At 41.1% G+C, this 25346-nt stretch overlaps 1 protein-coding gene across 1 annotated transcript; it reads left to right on the top strand.

Moving 5' to 3' along the window:
- Nucleotides 1-1183: 1183 nt before the first annotated feature.
- Nucleotides 1184-10919, top strand: LOC306847015 (CMP-N-acetylneuraminate-beta-galactosamide-alpha-2,3-sialyltransferase 1-like; the record flags this gene model as incomplete). Its single annotated transcript, XM_079380748.1, has 6 exons — nucleotides 1184-1426; nucleotides 1624-1814; nucleotides 3557-3736; nucleotides 4018-4063; nucleotides 4181-4300; nucleotides 10755-10919. The coding sequence occupies 6 exons, from the start codon at nucleotides 1184-1186 to the stop codon at nucleotides 10917-10919; spliced, it is 945 nt and encodes a 314-aa protein (XP_079236874.1).
- Nucleotides 10920-25346: the final 14427 nt, after the last annotated feature.

The following is a 25346-nucleotide window of genomic DNA, read 5'->3' as shown; positions in this document are numbered from 1 at the left end:
AAAGGATTGGTAATTTCTTTTGCTCCCTTTGTAGCAATCAAATGCAAATGTTGGTCTTTCCCATACTGAAATATAACACATAATTACAAATTAAGTTGATCAACTAGACAAGTCCCACCTGTGCTGAACTGGCTGATTATCTGATAATGCGCTGCCTTGAACCTTGTTAAATAAAACATCATCAAATGTCATGTGTTACATTTCCAAAACGAGCCATCTTTACTGCCATTCTTTGAATGTGCATTCACAATTAAGGCATCCAAAAGACCTTTACTTAGTAGTAAAGCTCTGTTTGGGCATTTTAAACTTTACGTTGAAATCCAAATTCAACGTATAACTTTGAAGGCCAAAGACTGATGTCCTATTGAAAAGAGAGAAACATGCAGGAATTCGGCCAGTCTTATTTGTAGTTATTCAAATATTTCCATTGTTATGTAAAGGCAGACACACACTCACACACACACACGTTCAACTATTAACTACTTGAACGTCAGGACTCACCGATGAGCTATAATCTATGCTTTTGAAAGTAAGCTTAATGATGAAACACTTGAGATCTGTCCTTCTGCTCTCCACATCTGCACAGGTGGGTTGAAATTCAAAGCTTTATTTACATCAGGCAAATCAAAGGCTGATGATACACAGGCCAACTTTTTGAGCAATTTTACCGTGCAACTTTTTTTGAGCAATGTTGCTTGGGTACTTTCCCACTGAGAATGGGTAACAACTTTCTATCTGGATATTTTAGACTGGTAACATTGCTCAAAAAGCAACATTGCTCAAAAAGTTGCCCAGTGTATTATCAGCCAAAGACTTGGGATTCTGATAAAAGCTGTTCAACCTTTTTACAAGATGGTTACTACTGGTAAAAATGATTTTGAATGGCTACAGTTTTTAGTTGCTGAAATACTTAACATTTGGTATGTTTTTAATGTGGCTGTTGTTGTTTATTACTATAATGGTTTGATCAGCTCAGGTGAAGTTCAATTCTGGGGGAAAAATTTGCAAATGTAACCCGAACTGATAACTTTAAAAGTTCAAACAATATAGCTTGCTATTTTAGCATGCCTGGGGCAGGGTTATTACTGTAATTGAAGTAGATACTATGATAAACAGTATATACGTACTTATAACAATTACTAAAATACTTTTCTTGTTGAAGGGCTCAAGAGATGAGTAAAAGATGCCGTGCTCTGGGGCCAAAAGAACCCGATACATCATCTTAAGTGTGAGTGTGGTCATCTGTGTATTTATATTCTCTCGACCTTCTGTACAAAGACTTCTCTTTGGAGCGTGTGCATGTGGTCAGTGCGTGTCAGACATCACTCATGACACCTGGTTCCAAAAGCACTACAACCCCTTCGCTCAACCCTTACTGACTAAGAACAACTGCATACTCAGCAACGCCCTTTACTGGTGGTGGCAAGTAAGTGCCTCGGCCGATATAGCCACAATGTTAGAAATCTATATGCTGTATCATTACTGGCATTAATTATTACTGCCAAATTCAGTGTGTGATACTTTGAAGAAAAGGTACCACTGGAAACCATTGGTTTAAACTTGTAATTTAGCAGAGAAGACAGCTCTGGTACTCATGATTGTTCTTCCGTAATATTTGAACAGAAGCTACAATATAAGAGTAGAGTGAACTACAAAGCAGTTGCGGAGATGTTATTTGGCATCTTCCCAAATGAAGAAGATTACTCTGATGCTGGCCCAGGCCGCTGCAGAACCTGTGCTGTAGTGGGGAATTCTGGGAACCTCAAAGGATCCCACTACGGTGCGCTCATTGATGCCCATGATCTTGTCATTAGGTGAGTGAGAGAGCCTATAACAAGAATAACCTTTCCATACATTTTCTTCTCTGTCTTCTCTCTACATATGGATTTTCCTATAATGTTAAATTCATCTAAGGTTTGTTTTGTATATTATGTGTTATTAGCATTGCAAGAGGTGATGCATTGTAAGTCACATACTAAATTAAAAGCTAAATCAACCACAATATAATTGTAATGATAACTTGGTTGTGGTGTTGTTGTATGCACAATGTAGCAAATGTTTGTTTGTGAATGTCTCTGGGCAGTTCTAACTTTGCATAGAGATATTTGCTTTAAAATGTACATTTAAATAGGAGTCATGGGGTGTATGCTTCTAACACACAATGTGTTTCCAAAACACCTGAAATATCTCACAGGAATGCCTCTGGAAACAGAAACAGGGCACGCTTTGGTTTTGTTAACACAGAGAAATTGCTGCTGATATCTGAGAGTGGAATCTAGCCACTGGAGGATGGTGCCTGTATAGACAGAGCATATCAGAACCTGCACTAAGGTCCAGAAGGACCAACATGTAGAAGGCACAGTTCCGTCTTTCGGGTGAGATGTTAAACTGAGGTCATGACTCTCTGTGGTCATTAAAAATCCCATGACACTCATCGTAAAGAGTAGGAGTGTAACCCCGGTGTCCTGGCCAAATTCCCTCCACTGGCCCTTAACAATCATGGCCTCCTACTAATGCACATCCACTTGATTGGCTCAATGACTCTCTCTCCTCTCCACCTGTAGCTGGTGTGCGGTGAGCACTCTGGCGCCGTTGTGCTGTGGCTGCCGTCGCATCATTCAAGTGGATGCTGCACACTGGTGGTGGTTGAGGAGAGACCCCCCACATGATTGTAAAGCGCTTTGGATGTACTACAATACACAATAAAGCGCTATATAAATGCATCATTCATTCAAAAGACTGTGAAGTGGTCAGAAGAACTGGATTATTAACCAAATCAGATACAGAAAATTTATTTGTTAGTGTGAAGACAGTCAGGATTAAATTTTAGGACTATAAGGCCCGGTTTCACAGACAGGGTTTAGACTAAGTCAGGGTTAGGCCATAGTTCAATTAGGACATTTAAGTACTTTTTATAAACATTCTTAGAAGAAAAACATTACTGGTGTGCATCTTGAGACAAAACAAAGGCACTGATATATTTTAAGATCAGTCAGTGCAAGGTTATTTCAGTTGAAACAGCTCAGATTTACATTTTAGTCTAGGACTAGGCTTAAGCCTTGTCTGTGAAACTGGGGGTATAAGTCCTGACAAATCGTATATGTTCTCACCAAATATAGACGTGTGGCATACACACACATGTGGGTGTGTTTCTGTGAATTGTGGGGACTTTCCATATACTTCTATTTCTTTTATACTGACCAAACGATATTTTGTATCCCCTAACCCAACCCTACCCCTAAACCTACCCCTTACAGAAAACCTATTTGAATTGTTACACTTTCAGATAAACATAATTTACTATTTTTATTTTTCCTCGTGAGGACCACAGGCCAGTCCCCACAATGTAAAAAAAATCTGATTGTACTATCCTTGTGGGGACATTTAGTCCCCACAATGTAGCATAAACAAGTACACACACACACAACAATGCTAGAATGAATTAGACTTGAATTAGTCAAAGAATAAAAATAAAATAAAAATAAAAAGTGATGGAGTGTTACAGGTGTACTCCATCAAAGGGCACATAAAACATCTGCCTAAATCATTTTGCCAGGATAAATAAGGGCCCAACCGAAGGCTTTGAGCAGGACGTGGGGTCTAAGACCACTCACCGTTTCATCTACCCCGAGAGCGCCGTGGACATGGACAACTCCACTCACCTGGTGCTGATCCCTTTCAAGACTGTGGATCTGCAGTGGCTCATCAGCGTCTTTACAACCAAACACATCGACCGGTGAGACCGCTTTGACAAATGAGCACACATGACGACGCTCTTGTGAATTCAGTTGTGTAAACTTTGTCATTAATTTTACTTTAAAGCATGCTTCAACTCTTTTACCATAAAGGCATCACTTTATTTCATCAGTGCCTGCTCTCCTGCTTCAGCCTGTAGGTTTATTCTTACTTTTTATGTTGACCACCTTTTTATATTTATATACAGTAAACAAAGTTTGCCCTAGAAGCACTGCAATTGTACAAAATATGTCATAATAGCATAATTTCCTTTCTCTTTAGAACGTATGTTCCAGTAAAACCCAGTATAAAAGCAAACAGGGACAAGGTGAGTAGCCATCAGTCAGTCAATGCTTCAACATGTTAACCAAGAAAACCGCCTATCAGGCATTCACCCAAAAGAGATATTTGAGCATTTTGATGTGATTTCTTTTTGTGGCATCAGGTGATGATCGTCCATCCTGGTTTTCTGAAATATATTCAAGAGCGCTGGCTGCAGAAACATGGCAGATACCCATCCACTGGTTTTATTACACTTATATTTGCCTTGCACATCTGTGACCAGGTAAAACTGATATAATATTAACTCATAGATTATTAAAAGAATGCAATAAAGCATTCATACACTGAAGATTCTCTAAAAGCAGGGCCTAATATACAGTACAGTTATTGTATGCATTATGGGATTGAATGATAATGTCCACTATGGTTTCGAACACCACAAATAGTGTACAATATAAAGGTTTAGGGTGTGATTTCGGACACAGCTAAGAAGTCAGGGCAGGATATATTGAAGAGTTCACTCTTTTAAAAAAATGCCAAAATAGCATTTTGCTTGTCATAGGCCTGCAAAACCGTATTTGAGTGCTTGCGATTTAGGTTCTGTATGATTATATGCATGATCACATTTATGTGTCAGTGCTGTTTATAGTGCAGTGGCTGTATAATAATTTTGCAATGTTTGAAATCCTCCATATTGAAATACAATATTCTGTGTAGAAATAAAATGGGTCAGATGCACGTTGTGGTCTACACAGAATCACACATATAAATTATGCCAACTCAAATAGTAAATATGTTATGGGGCGAACAAGACATGAGACTTGTGGATTCATTTGCGAGGCTTTATTAAAAGGCGAGGTCACAAAACAAGCAAGGTTCATACAATGGCAAATAGGAACATCACAGGCAAGACAAAGAGTAATCCTAGGGCAAGCGTGGGTCGACGATCGGCAAACAATATCCAACAGGGCAAGGCAGAGAGATAATCCAGGTACATGAGCAGTAGTCCAAGAGAGGTGCAAACAGAGTCCAAACGGCAAGGCTAAGGGTTAATCCAGGAAGCACGGGCAAGAATCAAAACACTAGAAAACACAAAAGGCAAGGCTATGATAACTGAGTGGCTCCGTAGAGTAGCCATTGCTAGGAGAGTGATATACACTATACAATACTCGGCAGAGAGGAAGAGGAAGTCCATGGTTTAAGTAAGCTGTGTAATCAGTGCAATCAGCTGTGTGTAGTCAGTGCAATGGATTATGGGAATTGTAGTTGTAGCAAGAGTCAATGTGGCGAGCAAGTGACCTCTGGTGGTGAGTAAACGGAAGTTCATAGACCAGATTCGTGACATAGCGCATAGGGAGGGATGGAGGGCCAGGTCCACGTGGAAGTGGAGTGGCCGGGGACCGAGGCAGAGCAGGAAGCCAGGGCGGAGCAGATTTGACTGGAGCCCACCAGGACGGAGCAGAAGATCTTCACGGCAGAGCAGAAGACCACCAGACCTGAACAGAAGACCACCACGGCAGAGCAGAGGACCACCAGACTGGAGCAGAAGACCACCACAGCAGAGCAGAAGACCACCATGGCGGAGCAGACGGTACGGAAGACAAACACAGGGAAGCAGACTGAGCAGGAAGCCATGGCAGAGACCGAGATCTAGGGAGAGCAGAGACAGACAACACAGGCAGTGCATTCATGGTCTCAGGGATCGTGGCAGGGAACACAAACTCATCAGTAGGCTCGCTGACTGAAACTGGACAGAATGACAGTTCATAATCGGGTTCATGGGCTGAAACTGGACGTGATGACCATTCATAAATAGTCTCTTATGGCAGTGACAGAGTTAACATGATAGACATGGGATGCATTCATTGTCTCTGGGCTCATGACAGGCTGGTTTAAGGGTTCAATGGAGGGTTTCTGGGTTGTGACAGACAGGGCAACCAACTCAGTATTGGCCTCCATGAGAGTGGTTGGACAGACAGAAAGTTCAATATTATCCTCATGGACTGGAACAGGACATACAGATAATTCTGAATCAAACACATTTGGGGGTAGTGGCTCGGCAGACGGATCAAAACTGGGGGCATTGACTGAAACTGGACTGGTAGACCTTTCAGTAAGTGACATGAAACAATTCACACTCAGACTCATAAATTGAAACTGGACAGACATAGCTCAGAATCAAGGTCATTGACGGAGACTGGATAGACAGACTGTTCACTAGGGGTATCATTAGCAATGACAGAGTTAACAGGACATACAGAAAATTCACTTAAAGTTTCCATAGTAGTGACAGGCAAGATAGACCGTTCAAACTCAAACACATTAGTAGAGACGAGACGGACAGGAAGTTCACAATCCGTTACCTTGGCTAGTTCAGAACAGAGTGATAGTTCAGAGATGGCCTCCCCGGCCGGTTCGGAGCAGGGCAAAGGTTCAAAAGCAGCCTCTGTGGCTGTGACAGAACAATCAGAAAGTTCATAGACAGCCTCCATAAACGTGACGGAACAGGACATGAGCTCACAGACAGCCTCCATAGCCATGACAGGGTAAGACGTGGATACCGCTGACATCTCTGGAGGTTCTGCAGCAGATGCCGCCACCTCTAGAGGTTCTACAGCAATACCATCAGAAGTTTCAAATGCAGAGAGTTTAGCAATGGTACCTTCAACCGTGACATGACAGGCTGAGAGTGCATTACTGGGCGCCACCACCATGCAAGGAACTGAAAAGAGTAACGCCGCTTCAGGATGTTCTGCAGTATCAGCTGCCACCTTTGGAGAAACTGCAGCGGACGCCATTGCCTCGGAAAACACAGCAGCGAGTGCCACTACCACCGGAGGTTCTGCAGCATCAGCCACCACCTCTGAAGATACGATAGCGGACGCCGCCACCTCTGGAGACTCAGTGCTGATGTATGCAGCCCAAACATACCAAAAGGCGATCCCCATCAGGGGAAGCGCTTCAGACGGGGGAATCTTTTCAGGAACATAAGGACTCAAGGGGATAGTGACTGGTTTAGGGGTACCAGCTGCTCGTACTGACACCAGCGGTGGATCCTCCAAACTGGATGCCAGCCTGGGGCACTGAAGACGTGACTCTGGGTGATCAGCTGAGACGAGAAGAGACTCTGGATGGTCGGCAGAGACGTGAAGAGACTCTGGAGCAGGGGTGGGCAAACTTTTTGACTCGAGGGCCACATCAAGTTTTCCACATTAAGTGAGGGGCCGCATAATATGAAGCATTGATTGATTTTTTTCTTTTTTTTAAATTGACACTCACTTACTACTGTACTATGTATACTTGTACCTACATGGCAGTTCTATTCTTGTACCATCTCTACCTATTTTTATGAGCACTTTATGACACACAGATAAGTTGCATCAGTGTGCAAATCAATTATCATTTCATTCAGAAATAATGTAAAATAAACGAAACGTTTACAAACATTAGAAACATGTATTTACTACACTTCACAAACAATCCTGTACATTTAGCAGTGTTCAGAATAGAAAAAAAGAACGAAAACATAAGTAAAAAACAAACACAATTTGTAGTGGCATTCACTATAAACATGTATATTATAATCGCCCAGCCTAAATATTTAAAGCGAAACTGAAACTAGTTGTGTGGTTGCTGGAAAATGCACAATACAAACTCAAAACAAACTCACTTGCCTTTTCTCATTCATCACCAATCCTAATGTGTGCGCTTTGCACTTGATCTTGATTTCTTTATATAAATTGCCTTGGAAATTGAAGCACATTTCAGATGAAAAAACGCAATTTATAATCCAGAAAAACAGTACTAAATGCATTTTCATAAAAATGTGTGTGGAAAACAGAAGAAAGCACATCTTTGCAAGATAAAACGACAAATTATTTCCATGTTTTCCCCACAAAATTACATCACCCGTCAGCAGGAGGATAACACTGCCATTTGTTCTGATACTGGAAAGTATTTTAATCATTTTTAAAACAGTTCCAATACAAGGCATTTTTCAAAACAAATGAACATTTTTAAAACATGTAACTTATTTACAATGGTGCCAGTTTTGTAGTGTATATAGCTATTTTGACTTTTTATTTTGTATTTTCTGTGCGGCTTGAACGCGGCATCCGTCAAAAAGAGACTAGGCGCCTCTCTTTAGAGAGCCGCTTCTGAAACGTGCCACGGATCAACTGGAGCAGCGGGACAGTGTAAATCAGGGGTTATATACTGCACTACAGGCTACAGCGCCATCTACTGGATTTTACTGATATTGCATAATGGAACAACTGACACACGGGCTGGATGAAAACGCTCGTAGTTTGTCCACCTCTGCAGATTCGTATCATTTTTTTTTTTAAATCCATCGCGGGCCGCCACAGGAGTGATAGCGGGCCGTAGTTTGGACGCCCCTGCTCTGGAGGGTCGGCGGAGACGTGAATAGCCTTGTGAAGATAAACCGTGACAGGGGTTGAGTCTGAATGATTAGTTGTGACGTGGTGTGACTCTGGATGACCAGCTGAAACATGGCGAGACTGTCAGATCAGCTGTACAGTGGCTTGACTCGTGACAATCAGCTGTGACTTGGCTTGACTCGTGACGATCAGCTGTTCCTCCGCGACACCCACAGTGAACGCTGAACCAACAGTCAATAAAGCATAATCCAGAAACTGACTGAGTGACAAACGCAAACTCTCGTGAATTAGTTTAGATTTCAGTGGTTGATTAACACCCTCACAGAAAAAGTCTATCAAAACACATTCTGGTAGATTAGAGTAAGAAGCAATGTTCAAATACTCTTGAATATACTCCTCGAGCGAACGTGTGCCCTGTTCGAGGGCCAATAACAGTCTTGCAATATCCATACCTGGCCATTGTCCACTTGAAAAGCCGCTGGATCTTTGTGTGGCCGAGTATTCTGTTACGGGGCGAACAAGACGTGAGACGTGCGGATCCATTTGCAAGGCTTTATTCAAAGGCGAGGTCACAAAACAAGCAAGGTTCATACAATGGCAAACAGGAACATCACAGGCAAGACAAAGAGTAATCCTAGGGCAGGTGTGGGTCGACGATCGGCAAACAATATCCAACAGGGCAAGGCAGAGAGATAATCCAGGTACACGAGCAGTAGATCAAGAGAGGTGTAAACAGAGTCCAAACGGCAAGGCTAAGGGTTAATCCAGGAAACACAGGCAAGAATCAAAACACAAAAGGCATGGCAAGGCTATGATAACTGAGTGGCTCCGTAGAGTAGCTATCACTAGGAGAGTGATATACACTATACAATACTCGGCAGAGAGGAAGAGGAAACCCATGGTTTAAGTAAGCTGTGTAATCAGTGCAATCAGCTGTGTGTAGTCAGTGCAATGGATTATGGGAATTGTAGTTTGAGGTGAAGTGCAACAGTAGTGTGGTGCAAGAGTCAATGTGGTGAGCGAGTGACCTCTGGTGGTGAGTAAGCGGAAGTTCATAGACCAGATTCAAGACAGACACAGCATTATCATTTATTATTATTATTATTATATATATCTATATATTTTTTTTTTTTTTGGGGGGGGGGGGGCTTTATTTTCTAAAAGGTATTATTAGTACCTTTTGAAAGGATACTGCAGTGACAGCTTTAGTACCTTTTTTTCGGAGAGTGTAAATAATTGTAAGCCTAACATATTCATACTAATAGCGACAAATTTCATTCAATTTCATGGAGACTGTATTTAACACTTTAATATTGGCTGTTTAAAATTCTACGATACAAAAACTTTTTTTTTCCAAATCAAATCTGGATTTCTCAAGTTCTCTCAAGCTACTGTATATAGCAATATTGGTTACACTCTGTATAAGGGATGGTAATGGTATATCATACCAACAACAGTTTAATATCCTTTATCAATATCCTAACAAAAAAAATAGTTTTAAATAATATACAGTATCTTATTAGCGCCCAGAATATGTTATGTTATGCAAACGGGTCCATCTAGCAATTCCATTGGCTGAAATGCTTTTTAACGTGGAAAAAAAAACAACAACTTTGCCCTATAAAGACATGAAAAGGCTTTGTGTTATGTTAATAATAATGGTAAATAAACTGCGGTATAGATTGACCCATTTGCTCATGACACCAGGTCATGGGGTTGATTCCCAGGGAATGCATTGAAATCTAAAAATTTATAGATTGAAATAAAAGTGTCTACGTTAATGCATAAAGGTATACTGAAAATAAAATGAGGGAAATCAGCAAGAGCTTGTATTATATTTTTCTATGTAATGTTTTAGATATTAGATCATCTCTGAAAGACCCATGTACAGTTCCTCGATCTTTGCACACAGGTGCTCTACTCTGACACCCCAATGCACACGTGTCCTTCATTCTTGGCTGAACTAATCCTTTAAGTTTGTAAATGAATATTTTAGTTTCTGTTAAAAATACAAATGCAACTGAAGGTTTAGAACTGCTTTGCATTACTGCCTAGGCAACTGCACAAAAAAAAAAATACTCCACACCACCATCTAGCGTCCAACCAGTGTTAATACTGGTAGAATCGATTTGCATACTCTGTACAAATTATGATATTGTGTCAAGTAAAGATGAACCTCTAACACGTTTATAAAGGTTCCATGACCAATTTACAAACAAATGTCTATTCTAACGAGTTCACACTGATATTTAAGACAAGTTATTTGGTTGTTATTTATTTGTTTGTTTTTCTCTTTCTTTCGCTCTTTCTTTCTGTCTTTATTTCTTTCTTTCTCAGGTGAGTGTATTTGGGTTTGGAGCAGATGAAAATGGAAACTGGCATCATTACTTTGAACAAAATAAGCATAATCATAATGCTGGCAATCATGGAGGAAGCTATGAATATAGTATTGCACTTAAGCTTCATGAGAAAAAAATAATTAATTTGTATAAAGGATGGTGACCATTGCAGTGAATTTCTCATTTATTAAGTATTTATAACATTACGTATGTTCCAGACATCATGTCATGAACAAAACAATGGCTATATACAGTACGCTCAGGACTCAGTACCTGCTAAAAGCAATAAAGTTCTCAAATGCATTTAAAGACACATTGATCAAGAGTCAAGTTCTTGCGTGAAACTACTGTCATTTACAGATTCTGAAAAATGTATGGAGCAGATGCACTTTTTCTATGCAATTTAGCTGTTATCAGTTTCTTTAAATTTCCTTTGGGATTAATTAAACTACCGAAGTGTTTCATAATAAGGAGCAGCAGTTATTTGAAGGAACTGATGGAGATGAAACATGAGGATTTCGGAGTGTCCCTGCACAACTGCTGATAGAAGGGTGAGAAAAAGGTTACCAACATCAGCTGAACTTTTAAAACCTCAGATCGTTACCAGCTCAGTGAAGCAGTTATTGGAGTCATGTCAAAGGAAACAGAAAGAAAAGTTTGGCCACGGAACCAAACTGCTTCAGAAACTAAAAATTGGGGATAGTGTCAGATTTTGGAAGGATGGGACTTGGGACCCAACTTCAGTTACTACTGTAGCTGAGCAACCAAGATCTTATATTGTGGAAACATATGAGGAGACAGTTGTACAAAAGGAACCGTAAGTAAGGCAACAGCAAGACAACCCCCCAAAAAGGAATGATTTTGCTGGTCGTGGCCACAGATAATTTCTCTCTCCTTATTTTTCTTGATTTGTCTCTTTTGGGTTTTGTTAGGGTCCTTGTCATTACTTAGTGTAACCATTGGCTTAAAATATTAAAAAGAAACCAGACTACGCCACCTAGGTTAGCACCCAGGAAAATAATAAAATAAACAGTTACCCCAAAAATATGAAACCCAAAAAAGTTACAACAATATGAAGGACCCTGCTGGTTCGGGTTGGATCAAAGACAGAGACGTGACTTACCAAAAATAACACGTTTATTTCACACCAAGGGATGAATCAGAAATCAAAAAGATTATTCAAATTTAAAAAGTCGTATCAACAGTTTAAATACCCACAGTTAAAAAGAGACCATAACAGACCCTGCTTTCACAGAAGGGACAAACCCCACAGCAAAACAGTGCCAACAAATTCATAAAGCAAGTGACAAAGATAACAAAAAAAAAAAAAAAAAAAAAAAAACTCCCCTTCTGTTAAGCTTCAGTATTACGGCTCAACCGGCATTCACCTGTGGATATTTATACATATGTTTAAAAATCAAGCAAACTGTTCTAACTAAACAGGATACACATAGATTACTTTAATAAACTTACATAAAGTCAGCGGTGCACGCCAGGCCGCGGAACAGAATGTAACAATATACAGCACAGCAATATGAAATATGTAAAACACCAACTAAAAACATTAATTGAAACTGGTACGAACAACGTCCATGAATACAGGGATAAAAAACAACAGCTAGCGTTCTCAGGCCGCACCTAAAACACAAATATAAAAACAAATTTCAATTTCAATAATAAATTCCCCCTTTTAAAACCCAAAATGAACTTCTTACCTCCGAGAAGAAATTCATAAGCTACAGCAGACTCTACACGAACTGCGCTTGCCACTCCACGCACACACTCTCCTAATGGTAAACATCTTTAGACAGTGATGGCATACGAAAAAAATTTATAAAAAATAGGCGACAACTCACCAAGGACGGGATCGACAAAGACTATGACTGAGCACAGAATATGAAGACACGGTAGAGAAGTCACACACAAGCTTTACCCAAGATCTTTTAAAACAACGTAGATCAATCAGCTTCAATCAATGAGCCACACAGGTGTGCTCAATGATACTACGCAACGGCGCCAGTGGGAGTGTCTTGCCATTGGGGATATACCCAAACATTACGAAAAGATTAAGAAACTAAACCTGCCACATTAGCATTAGCATGTAACTGCTCTCCTTTTTTTAAAGAAGATGCCTGCTACAAAATTTATTGAGGAAGGGCCCACCAACCATTCTTAAAGGGCATATTCAGAGGTTAGAGACTCCAGTGAGTCGATGTGTAGAAAAATAATGTAGGAACTAGATTTTATTTAAAATATACTTTAAAATACACTATTAAAGTGTATTTTAAAATACACTGGACTAAAAATGGCGCCGATGATGGCAGCTACTGTGCGCTGTTCTTCAGTGTTTGTACTGTTTTTGTTTGTCGTTCCTGTTTTTTGTTTTTCAAATACGATCAGTTTTACCAGGGATGACCTGCTGAACATTCGGCAGAACACACCACAAAATCTTTTACTGGATTTTGATTTTTCAGACGTTTTGCTGGACATTGCAGTTGGCGGAGCCGTAGCTCTGGTCAAACACTACAGGAGGCTCAGGCGGGGAAGGAGAGCTGGAGTGCTCGTGAAGCTTCATCAGCGTGGATTTCGAACGCCGTTGCCTAGCATCCATCTGGAGAATCTCCGCTCTCTACCCAACAAAACGGACGAACTCCTTCTGCTCTCCCGGACAAACAAGGACTTTTCTAATTCTGCTGCCCTGTGTTTCACGGAAACCTGGTTGAATGGCGACATACCGTGCAGCGTGCTACATCTGCCTAATTACCAGCTGATCAGAGCAGATCGGGACGCAGAATCAACGGGGAAATCGTGCGGCGGCGGGACGGGCTTTTACATCAATGAGAGGTGGTGTACAGATGTAACTGTGTTAAAGATGTGCTGTTCAGATCTAGAAACCCTCTTCATTAACTGCAAGCTGTTCTACTCGCCGTGGGAGTTCTGCTCGTTCATTCTCGTGAGTGTTTATATTCCACCGCAACCGCACGTGAGCACAGCTTTACAGAAACTCGCTGATCTGATCACAGAGAGTGAGCAACAACACCCGGACTCTGTTTTAATCATTCTCGGGACTTTAATAAAGCAAATCTCTCCCGTGAACTGCCAAAATACAGACAGCACATCACATGTCCCACCAGAGACAGTAATATACTGGATCACTGTTACACAACAATAAAGGATGCATATCACTCGGTTCCACGAGCAGCTTTAGGACTCTCTGATCACTGTTTGATTCATCTTATTCCGTCCTACATGCAGAAACTTAAGTCTGCAAAGCCTGTATTAAGATCTGTTAATAGATGGACTAATGAGACAGAGCGGGATCTACAAGCCTGTTTCGACCTGACTGATTGTTCTGTTTTTGAAGCTGCTGCCACCGATCTGGATGAGCTCACAGAGACTGTAACATCTTATATCAGTTTCTGTGAGGATATGCGCATTCCTACCAGGACTCATCTATTCTACAACAATGACAAACCATGGTTCACTGCCAAACTCAGACAGCTCCGTCAGGCCAAAGAAGATGCTTATAGAAAGGGGGATAAAGTCTTGTACAAACAAGTCAAATACACACTGGAAAAGGAGATCAGAGTGACAAAGAGGAATTATTCTGACAAGCTCAGGAAAAAATTATCTTCCAGTGATCCTGTTTCAGTGTGAAAAGGCATGAAGGATATCACCAGTTACAAGTCACCATCCCCCAGCACTCTGGAGAATCAACACCTGGCAGACGACTTGAACGACTTTTATTGTCATTTTGAAAGATCACCCCACACCCGCCCTGAACACCTCTCCACACAACCATTAACACCTCCAGCAACCCCTCTCTCCCCCACACCTATGATTCAAATCAGCGAAGAAGATGTGTGCCAGGTCTTCAGGAAGAACAAAAGAAGGAAAGCACCAGGCCCAGACGGTGTGTCACTAGCTTGCCTAAAAACCTGTGCTGATCAGCTGGCCCCCATCTTCACACAGATCTTCAATAGATCGCTGGAGCTGTGTGAAATCCCCTCATGCTTCAAACACTCCACCATCATCCCCGTCCCAAAGAAACCCAAAATTACTGGACTTAATGACTACAGATCTGTGGCCCTAACATCTGTAGCCATGAAATCATTTGAAAGACTGGTTTTGGCTTATCTGAAGGACATCACTGGTCCCTTACTGGACCCCCTGCAGTTTGCCTACAGAGCAAACAGGTCTGTGGATGATGCTGTCAACATGGGACTGCACTTCATCCTGCAGCATCTGGACAGACCAGGGACTTATGTGAGGATTCTGTTTGTGGACTTCAGCTCCGCTTTTAACACCATCATCACGGAAACCCTTCAAAATAAACTAACCCAGCTCTCCGTCCCCACCTCCGTCTGCCAGTGGATCCACAGCTTCCTGACAGACAGACAGCAGTTAGTAAAGCTTGGCAAATTCACATCCAGCACTCGTACCATCAGCACTGGAGCTCCTCAGGGCTGTGTTATCTCCCCACTGCTCTTCTCCCTCTACACTAATGACTGCACCTCTAAACACCCCTCTGTCAAGCTCCTGAAGTTCGCAGACGACACCACACTGATCGGCCTCATCCAGGACGGTGACGAGTCTGCTTACAGACAGGAGGTTAAGGAGCTGGCTGTCTGGTGCAGTCTCAACAACCTGGAGCTTAACACGCTCAAAACTGTGGAGATGATAGTAGACTTCAGGAGAAACCCCCCTGCTCTCCCCCCACTCACCATCATGAACAGCACTGTGACTGCAGTGGAGTCATTCAGATTCCTGGGCACCACCATCTCCCAGGACCTGAAGTGGGATATTCACATAGACTCCATTGTCAGGAAGGCCCAGCAGAGGTTGTACTTTCTTTGCCAGCTGAGGAAGTTCAACCTGCCACAGGAGCTGCTGAAACAGTTCTACTCTGCCATCATTGAATCCATCCTCTGCACTTCTATAGCTGTCTGGTTCAGCTCAGCTACCAAATCTGACCTCAGAAGACTACGGAGGGTAGTCCGGACTGCTGAGCGAATCATTGGTACAACCCTTCCTACTCTCCAAGAACTGTACTTATCCAGAGTGAGCAAAAGGGCTGGCAAAATCACTCTGGACCCCTCACATCCAGCACACTCCCTCTTTGAACTGTTACCGTCTGGTCGACGCTACAGAGCTCTGAGCACCAGAGCGACCAGACATAGGAACAGTTTCTTCCCTCAGGCAATCCATCTCATGAACACTCAACAATAAACGTGGAACACACAACCATAATACACTATCCATTCACCACACTCACTAATTTTATCTTTATTTTCTCATTTCTAATTTGCACATACTTGACCTGTACATACATATTTGTCTATATTATATATTGTGTTTTTGCTGCTTTGTACATGGCCTTTTGGTTAATTGTTGTTATTCTTTTATTCTGTGACCTGTCCTGTTGCTGTCTTTCTGTTGCACTGTGGAGCTTCCTTCTGTCACTACAACAAATTCCTTGTATGCGTAAACATACTTGGCCAATAAAGCTCATTCTGATTCTGATTCTGATTAATGCTTCTGGAGTCGTATTTGTGAAATAATTTTACTTCCGCATCTGAAAACCGCCAAAACCGGAAGTGACGTAATGAGAGGCAGAACGGTCCATTTAAACCATAGGAAAACAATGGATCGCAATGATAGTTTGGACGCTGAGGAAGTTTTAAATGTTTATTTACATTTATATGACAGACCACAGATACATTTATGAGCCTGCTATGCAGCCAAGAAAACAGGACAGGCCAGGATTAGACAGAACAATGGTCAGAGGAGATACATTGAGTTGATGTGTGAGGGAACAGGGCAGGTGTCTTGGAGAGACCTGTGTTAGCTTACAGATATACACACATTAGCTAACGATATGTAATCAGGAAAAAGCAAAGCTAGTATTGGTCATCTGAGTATTGATACTTACCAGTAACAGAAACTAATAAGCGTTGATCAGGCGTGTCACACTCGTTAATATCCTACACTAACGTTACGTGATAGTGGTTTCTTATCACCGCAGGAGAGAGAGAGATAAACATGTTTTTGTTTCATGAAGTGTTTGTGTGGGAAATGCAAGGCCATGGTATCAGCTGAGGAAAGTCAGTGCTGCTGGGAGTTAGATGCCGTGTCTTAGTGGAGAATGCGACCCCCACACTTAATGTGCAGTGTCTGACTCTGCTCCCAGGCTTTGAGGCTTGCTGTCTGAACCCATATGTGCTACAGATAGCCTTTATGCACTAAGCATGGACAGGAGCATGGACCTCTCCAGGCCAGCAGACATGAGTGTGTTTAGGGCAGAGATCGTTTATTACACTGAGTAAATACTACTAATACTAATACATAATACTAATACTAATACTACTAACTAAATACATAGTATATTAAAGATTTGAAAACCAGTTTAAAAGCATCTGAATAATTTAGTTTTTTTCAATTACAAGTTGCCTATATTTAGGTAGGTCACAACTACCTGTAAGTAACACTTTTTGATGCCATTGGTATAACACAATCAATAATGACAGCATACACACAAGTTGTCTGCTGGGTCTATGGTGTTCTGAGCAGCCCTTACCTGCATGTGTTGTGTCAGCCATTAGAAGACAGTTTACAGAGGAAGGAGGACTTTATTAAGGTTTTGAATGGCCCCATTTTGTTGACAATCAATAAAAAAAAATCACAATCACAAATTTTCTTACTGTATACAAACTTGTTTATAGAGTATTAGGTATATATCAAGCAGATCTGCATTTATGGTAAATTCAATTCAGTTTTATTTATACAGCACTAAATCATAACAAATGTTAATGAACAAATATATATATATATATATATATATATATATATATATATGAAGAGTTTGGTTCCAATTTTTTAAATGGTCGCCATTTAAAATATATATATATATATATATATATATATCTGGTCGGTATTGAAAAGTCTTATGCAAAATGCGATATTTATCGTGCTGATCCACCATCTGATCTGGATACAGACTGGATCTGGGTGGCTACGGTGACCTCAGAATAAGAAAGAAACAGACTAATATTAGCGTAGATGCCATTCTTCTAACAATTTAACAAGTACATCTGGTGTTTTGGGAAGTGTTACAGTTGACCTAATTAATGCAGCCTAACAATCCTTTAACAGATCTGAATTATAGAAGTGTATTAGTGTATTATGTGTAAGCCAGGTTAAAGAGATGGGTCTTTAATCTAGATTTAAACTGACAGAGTGTCTGCTTCCCGAACAGTGTTAGGTAGATTGTTCCAGAGTTTGGGAGCTAAATAGGAAAATTATCTCCCGCCTGCAGTTGATTTTGATATTCTAGGTATTATCAAATGGCCAGAGTTTTGAGATCGCAGCGGACGTGAAGGACTATAATGCGATAAGAGCTCACTCAAATACTGAGGTGTCAAACCATTCAGGGCCTTATAGGTAATTAGCAAGATCTTAAAATGTATACGATGTTTAATAGGGAGCCAGTGCAGTGTTGACAGAACCGGGCTAATGTGGTCATACTTCCTGGTTCTAGTAAGAACTCTAGCTGCTGCATTTTGAACCAGCTGGAGTTTGTTTATTAAACGTGCAGAGCAACCACCCAATAAAGCATTACAATAATCTAGCCTCGAGGTCATGAATGCATGAATTAATGTTTCTGTATTTGACATTGAGAGCACAGGTCGTAATTTAGATATATTTTTTAAACAAATAATTATTAAATGATTTTTAAAGATGTGTAAATAGTAGAAGTCTACATCAAACAAAGACCAAATATATGACCTTTACAGGCTGTGGTTATGAGTTAATGAATAATATGTTAACATGAATCGTTTGTGAAGGGCATACAATTACTAATTTAAGCAATTTTTTCTGCAACATTTGTAAATGGAAGAGCATTAGAAAACACGTGAAGTTTAATGACATTTGTTAGCATTATTAACGATTAAAAGCTTCATTGCCAATCATTAATCAATATTGTAGATTTTTAAGAAGTGCATGAGCATATGACTTGAAATGACATTAACTAAAGGTCTGTTATGAAGCTTTCAATCATTGTAAACCATCTGTCAAAGTCATTTGAAGATTTTCAAAAAGTACAATTGAAAGTTTAATGACATTTTTAAGCATTTCAATTTACATTACCGTTTTTTATGGAATGATATTCCGGACATTATTCAAATGGAATTGCAAATTGTAATTGCAATTGCGTTTTCAATTTGTGGACGTATAAAATGTGACATAATCCAAACGTTACAACATAATTAGCGTTTGCATTTTCGTTTAAGCGAACGCACAGTGACTGCCAAATTTAAAATGGAAATGCAAAGTCCGTTTGCATCTGTGTTTCCCATATCTTACGAGTACTGACCCAGTCATATTTAAATAGCAATTTCAATTACGTCTGCTTTTTCACTTTCTCAGCGTCGCGTATGTAGCCAGCCAAAACTCAAATGGAATCGCAATTCCCTTTGTATTTCCATTTCCGATGCCTTACACGGAAACCTTTTTTTTTTATTATGCCTTACATCAGAAAAATACAACGAGAAACATTCAAACGTAAAAGAAACATAGAAAAAGATGAACAACATTAATATAATGAAACAGTGCCAGAGGACAGTAACAAAATTGAAAGATTGAAACTGATAGATGATGCTGTGCGACTATATTGGATCTGACGGTAATGTCACACAAGTGTGAGTAACTGTTTTTATTACGTGATCACTATTGCTTTGTCTGTTAAACAGATCGTTTGATATGAGTATTTATGTGTTTTTGACCTAAATCACAGCAGCGTACATCTGTGAGGCATATAGGCTGTCAATCATACACAACTATTAACAACAGGACAGAAAACAGACTATTACTTCTAAATTATGATGTTTTTATGTAAAAATCTTGATAACATTATAAATGGACCTCAGAGAACAGTACAAAAACCAACAACAAAACAAACAGAGGCAGTTCATGACCCCTTTTACGGAATAGTTCACCCAAAAAGGAAAATTCTGTCACATACAGCTTTTTTCTTTCTTTTTTAAGATCATAAAAGGTGAATTGTGAAGAATATTTAATACAGTCTTTAATATACAATGAAATAAAATGAGAACGGGGACTGTCAAGTTCCAAAATACCATGAAAGCACCGTGTGCTTATTTTCCCCAAGTCTTCTGGAACTGATTTTGTGTGACAATCAGTCAAAATATTGACTGGTGAAGAGAGAAGTAGTGATGTCCGATTGATGAAAAAAACAAACAAACAAAAAAGTAATTGTCAATGAATCAGTTGATCCAGTTCACAAAACCAGTCCAAATGACTCATAATCAGATGGATTCAATTCTTCAGTCAACTCAATAGTGGGAAAGTTATGAAATTTAGCAAACAAATAAAGGACATTCTCAACATTCACTACAGCAAATTTGGAGTCTGTAACTTAAACCTTCTAGCGCCACCAACAGCTAAAAATTGCACTCATGTTTGGATTATCCACCTTTATATAATCCATGATGGATTCTGACTTCTGTTTAGATGCTGTTGTGTTCTGGTCTCCACAGAAACCCCTGTTAAACCGGGTTAAAATATGCAACAAATTAAACTCAACTAAATATAAAAGTGTGCGTGGGGTTAAGCTGCCACACTAACAGCAAGAAACTTCAGCAGTTTCTTAGAAGGCAAGGCATACTACCATGTCAAACGCAGACAACAAAAAACAAACATGGTGGCAAAATCCCCCAAACTTCGCCCCGATTGGGAGCTGTATGTAGGATATGTGAGCTCATCTGTTTTCAGAGCAGCTAACCTCGGGTCGCTTCATGTCATGAATACAACATTTCTATTTTTTACCCACTCATTAAACTATGACAGCTGAGTCACTGCAATAAGACAGTCATTGCAAGATTGTAACATGATGAATCTATGGAGCCATATTCTTTTTTACAGCATTTAAAACAACAGGTTTAATGTTACATTTCAGGCTCTGAAAATATGAGTCGGGCAGAATTCAGCAGAAGGTGGAGAGGACCTGTGACATCATTTCCTATCGTGAAAGTTTTCCCACCATTGTTAATAAAAAAAAAAACTTTCAAACCTCTAACTGTTGCTCTAATTTTTCCAACAAAAACTTGATTAGTCAAACCATTCTCAATTAGCTTGAGACTGAATTCAATGAAGATCACATTTCCAAAACGCTTTAGTGAATACATCATCACAAGCTATATTTCTTTTATTTTTATATATTGGATGGAATTAAACTTTTTTTTTTTTACATTTCATAGGTCATACATGTATGTGAAACCATCAATTAAAGCAGACAGGAACAAGGTAGGCATACTTGACCTCAACAAACACAATTACTGATTTTATTTCAATGAAGAAATGGCAAACCTGAAATATTCTTGAGAAACATTTTCAGATATACGACTGCTCTGTTTGCTCTTTTGAGGTGATGATCCTCCATCCTGCATTTCTGAAATATGTCTATGAGAGCTGGCTGCAGATTCACGGAGCATATCCTTCCACTGGCTTCATATCAGTCATATTCACCCTGCACATCTGTGATGAGGTGCGTTCAAATTACATTTACCCCTTTTCCACCAACTCTTCCACTACATTATACATCAAGAAACATGATTTAATCACAAAAATCATTTAAATTTAACTAATTAGTTAATGTTAACTAACATGGGCCATGCTTGTATTTTACTGCGCCTCTGATTAAACATAACTGAGGTATGGTTTAAACACAAAGGCACATGATACCATAGTAAAATATCTGTAACAAACGTTAACGGGTGTGCATGAGTGTAAGGCTTTATTAAAGCAGTGATTCCTGTCTCTTAGGTCAGCGTGTTTGGGTTTGGACCTACACAAGACGGAGCTTGGCATCATTACTTTGAAGATTTGAGCACTGACTCTAATGGAGGCCCTCACGATGGAGACTTTGAGGGCACAGTGCTCTCTAAACTAAAAACTGGTGACCAGAAGAGATGGACTACAGCTGCGTAAGTGTTTTTGAATAACTTGGTTGCAGTTCTGTTGTTTAAATAGTTTACTTGCTACTAGGAAGGAATAGTTCGTTTCCTACCTATTTCTACTCTGCCTTTTCGCTGTTTTTTCTGTTAATTGCACTTACTGGAAATTAGAATAATTTGCGCCTCAGGTGAGAACGAGCCTTTGTGTTTGTGCAAAGTGTTAGTTTCGTCTTGAGCTATTTAGCAGTCCTTTAACCTCATTGGCTGGGCTGATCAGAAGCCGGCAACAGCTGTTTTCACTCTAGTTTCTTAGACTGTATTTAGTTGATGTCTTCCGCGTCAGCGGAAGTGTTCAGCCTCCTCGTGTGAAGACCAACGAGTGTAAAGACAGACGACTTTTTCCTGCGCGACTTTGACCGAGCAACGACACCGAGCACACACTTAAGTATCCTTTATATCTTCCCTCACGCTTTCCTATCCTCTATCATGTGTTTCCAAACCATTCCGGTTCTCTCTCTACCTCGCTCAAAAAATACATGCAGAAGGTCACGTAACCCTGCTAACCTGCGCACCATCTCTACATCTTCCACTGCACCTCTCTCTTTCTCTGTAGGTCTTTGGAATTGCCAGTCAGCTGTCAACAAAGCCGACTTCATTTCTGCATTTTCCTTACATTCCACACTCAGCATCCTGGGCTTGACTGAGACCTGGATCCGTCCAGAAGACACGGCAACCCCAGCTGCTCTCTCTCACAATTTCTCTTTCTCTCACACCCCTAGGCAAGTTGGCCGGGGTGGGGGCACTGGCTTGCTCATTTCTAACAATTGGAAATACTCTACCCACTCTCCCCTAGGCAATCTCAACTCATTTGAATCGCATGCTGTTACTGTGACAGCTCCTATAAGACTCCAGATTGTGGTAATCTATCGTCCGCCAGGCCAAATACCACCAACCTTCCTAGACGAGCTGGACGGACTGCTGTCGTCTTTCATGGAGGATGGCACTCCACTCTTAGTCTTTGGCGATTTCAACATTCACCTAGACAGGCCTTATGCTACAGACTTCCAGTCACTCCTAGCTTCATTTGATCTCAAACGCCTCACCACTACTAGCACGCACAAATCTGGTAACCAACTCGACTTAATTTATACACGCAATTGTTCTACAGATAACATTCTGGTACAACCACTCCATATATCTGACCATTTCTTCATTACATTTACGTTACATTTTGCAACTCAGGTGCCACCATCTCCCTTACCGGTTACTTTCAGACGCAACCTACGCTCCCTTTCCCCCTCCCTTCTTTCCTCTGTAGTATCCTCCTCTCTTCCCTCGCCTACCCATTTCTCTTCTCTGGATGTAAATGCAGCCACTGACACTTTATGCTCTACCTTAACCTCTTGTCTAGACGACATCTGTCCTCTCTCCTCTAGGCCAGCACGGGCTGCTCCTTCTAACCCCTGGTTATCCGATGTTCTTCGTGAGAATCGGACCAAACTCAGAGCGGCAGAGAGAAAATGGCGCAAATCAAACAATCCGTCAGACCTGAGTAGGTATCAGTCTTTGCTTTCATCTTTCTCTACTGAAGTCCACACTGCCAGATCCTCACATTTCCACAACAAGATCACCAGCGCTCCAGACATGCGTAATCTCTTCAGAACATTTAATTCTCTCCTCTGTCCCCCTCCTCCACCTCCCACCACTTTGATAACCGCTGATGACTTTGCCTCTTTTTTCACAGACAAAACTAGAACAATCAGCAACCAGTTCTCAACTCCACAGGACCTCCAATCAACCACATCCACCGCTCTAACTCCCATCTTCTCCTTCTGTCCCCTCACCGAGGCAGAAGTATCCAAACTTCTCCTCTCCAGCCATCCTACAACATGTCCTCTCGACCCGATCCCCTCACATCTTCTTCAAACAATCTCTCCCACACTCTTACCGGCACTCACACACATTATCAACACATCTCTCCTCACAGGCGTCTTCCCCACAGCATTCAAGCAGGCTCGGGTAACCCCACTGATCAAAAAACCTACATTAAATGCTTCTCTTTTAGATAACTACAGACCTGTCTCTCTCCTTCCATTCATAGGGAAAACACTCGAACGAGCTGTCTTCAACCAGCTCTCACGGTTTCTTTCACAGTACAACAAGCTGGATGCTAAACAGTCAGGTTTCAGGAGTGGCCATTCAACAGAGACTGCGCTACTCTCAGTCACTGAAGCCCTGCGAACTGCAAAGGCTGATTCCAAATCGTCAGTCCTCATTCTGCTGGATCTCTCTGCTGCTTTTGACACTGTCAATCATCAGATTCTCCTGTCTACACTCTCTTCACTGGGCATCACTGGAATTCCACTTCGCTGGTTTGAATCCTATCTCACCGGTAGATCCTTCAGGGTGACCTGGGGAGGGGAGGTATCCAAACCACATCATCTGATCACTGGAGTTCCTCAGGGATCGGTTCTTGGACCCCTACTCTTCTCCACGTACACTACATCGCTGGGTCCCATCATACATGCACATGGCTTCTCCTATCACTGCTATGCCGATGACACGCAGCTCTATCTCTCTTTTCAACCAGATGACCCAACGGTAGCTGCACGCATCTCAGGCTGCCTGGCGGACATCTCGGCATGGATGAAAGAACATCACCTACAGCTCAACCTGGCAAAGACGGAACTTCTGGTCTTCCCTGCCACTCCGACTCTACGGCATGACTTCACGATTCAGTTCGGCTCATCAATGATTACCCCATCAACTTCGGTCAGAAATCTTGGTGTAATCTTTGATGACCAGCTGACCTTCAAAGAGCACATTGCAAAGACTGCTCGATCCTGCAGGTTTGCACTACACAACATCAGAAAGATCAGGCCCTTTCTGACAGAGCATGCTGCGCAACTTCTTGTCCAGGCCCTTGTTGTTTCTAGACTGGACTACTGCAATGCTCTTCTGGCTGGTCTGCCATCAAACGCAATCAAACCTCTACAAATGATTCAGAATGCAGCGGCACGACTGATCTTCGACGAGCCCAAAAGAGCGCATGTTACACCTCTCTTCATCTCTTTGCACTGGCTACCAGTGGCAGCTCGCATCCAGTTCAAGTCACTGATGCTTGCGTACAGATCTACCACAGGCTCTGCACCCTCCTACTTCCACTCACTATTACGAACCTACATCCCCTCCAGAAGTTTGAGATCTGCTAGTGAGCGACGCCTTGTGGTACCATCACAGAGAGGCTCAAAATCACTCTCCAGAACATTCTCGTTCACCATTCCTGGCTGGTGGAATAATCTTCCCACTCCTATTCGGAACGCCGGATCTCTGGCAACCTTCAAGCAACTACTGACAACTCATCTCTTTCGGCAGTACTTGACTTCACCCTAAACTCAAAAAAAAAAAAAAAAAAAAAAAAAAAAAAAAAAAAAACTTTCCCTCGATCTTTCTCTCCACCTACTAGTTTGTACTTATTTGAACAATGACTGAGACTTGGTGTTACGAGCACTTCCTCTGTCTGACTGCCTCTTCAAGATGAATTGCTTTTTGTATTCCCCAATTGTAAGTCGCTTTGGATAAAAGCGTCTGCCAAATGACTAAATGTAAATGTAAAT

This window comes from Barbus barbus, assembly GCF_936440315.1.
Source record: "Barbus barbus genome assembly, chromosome: 27".
NCBI classification, from domain to species: Eukaryota; Metazoa; Chordata; class Actinopteri; order Cypriniformes; family Cyprinidae; genus Barbus; species Barbus barbus.
Note: the sequence above shows the minus strand (reverse complement) of the source record. Positions and strands in the feature narration are given on the sequence as shown.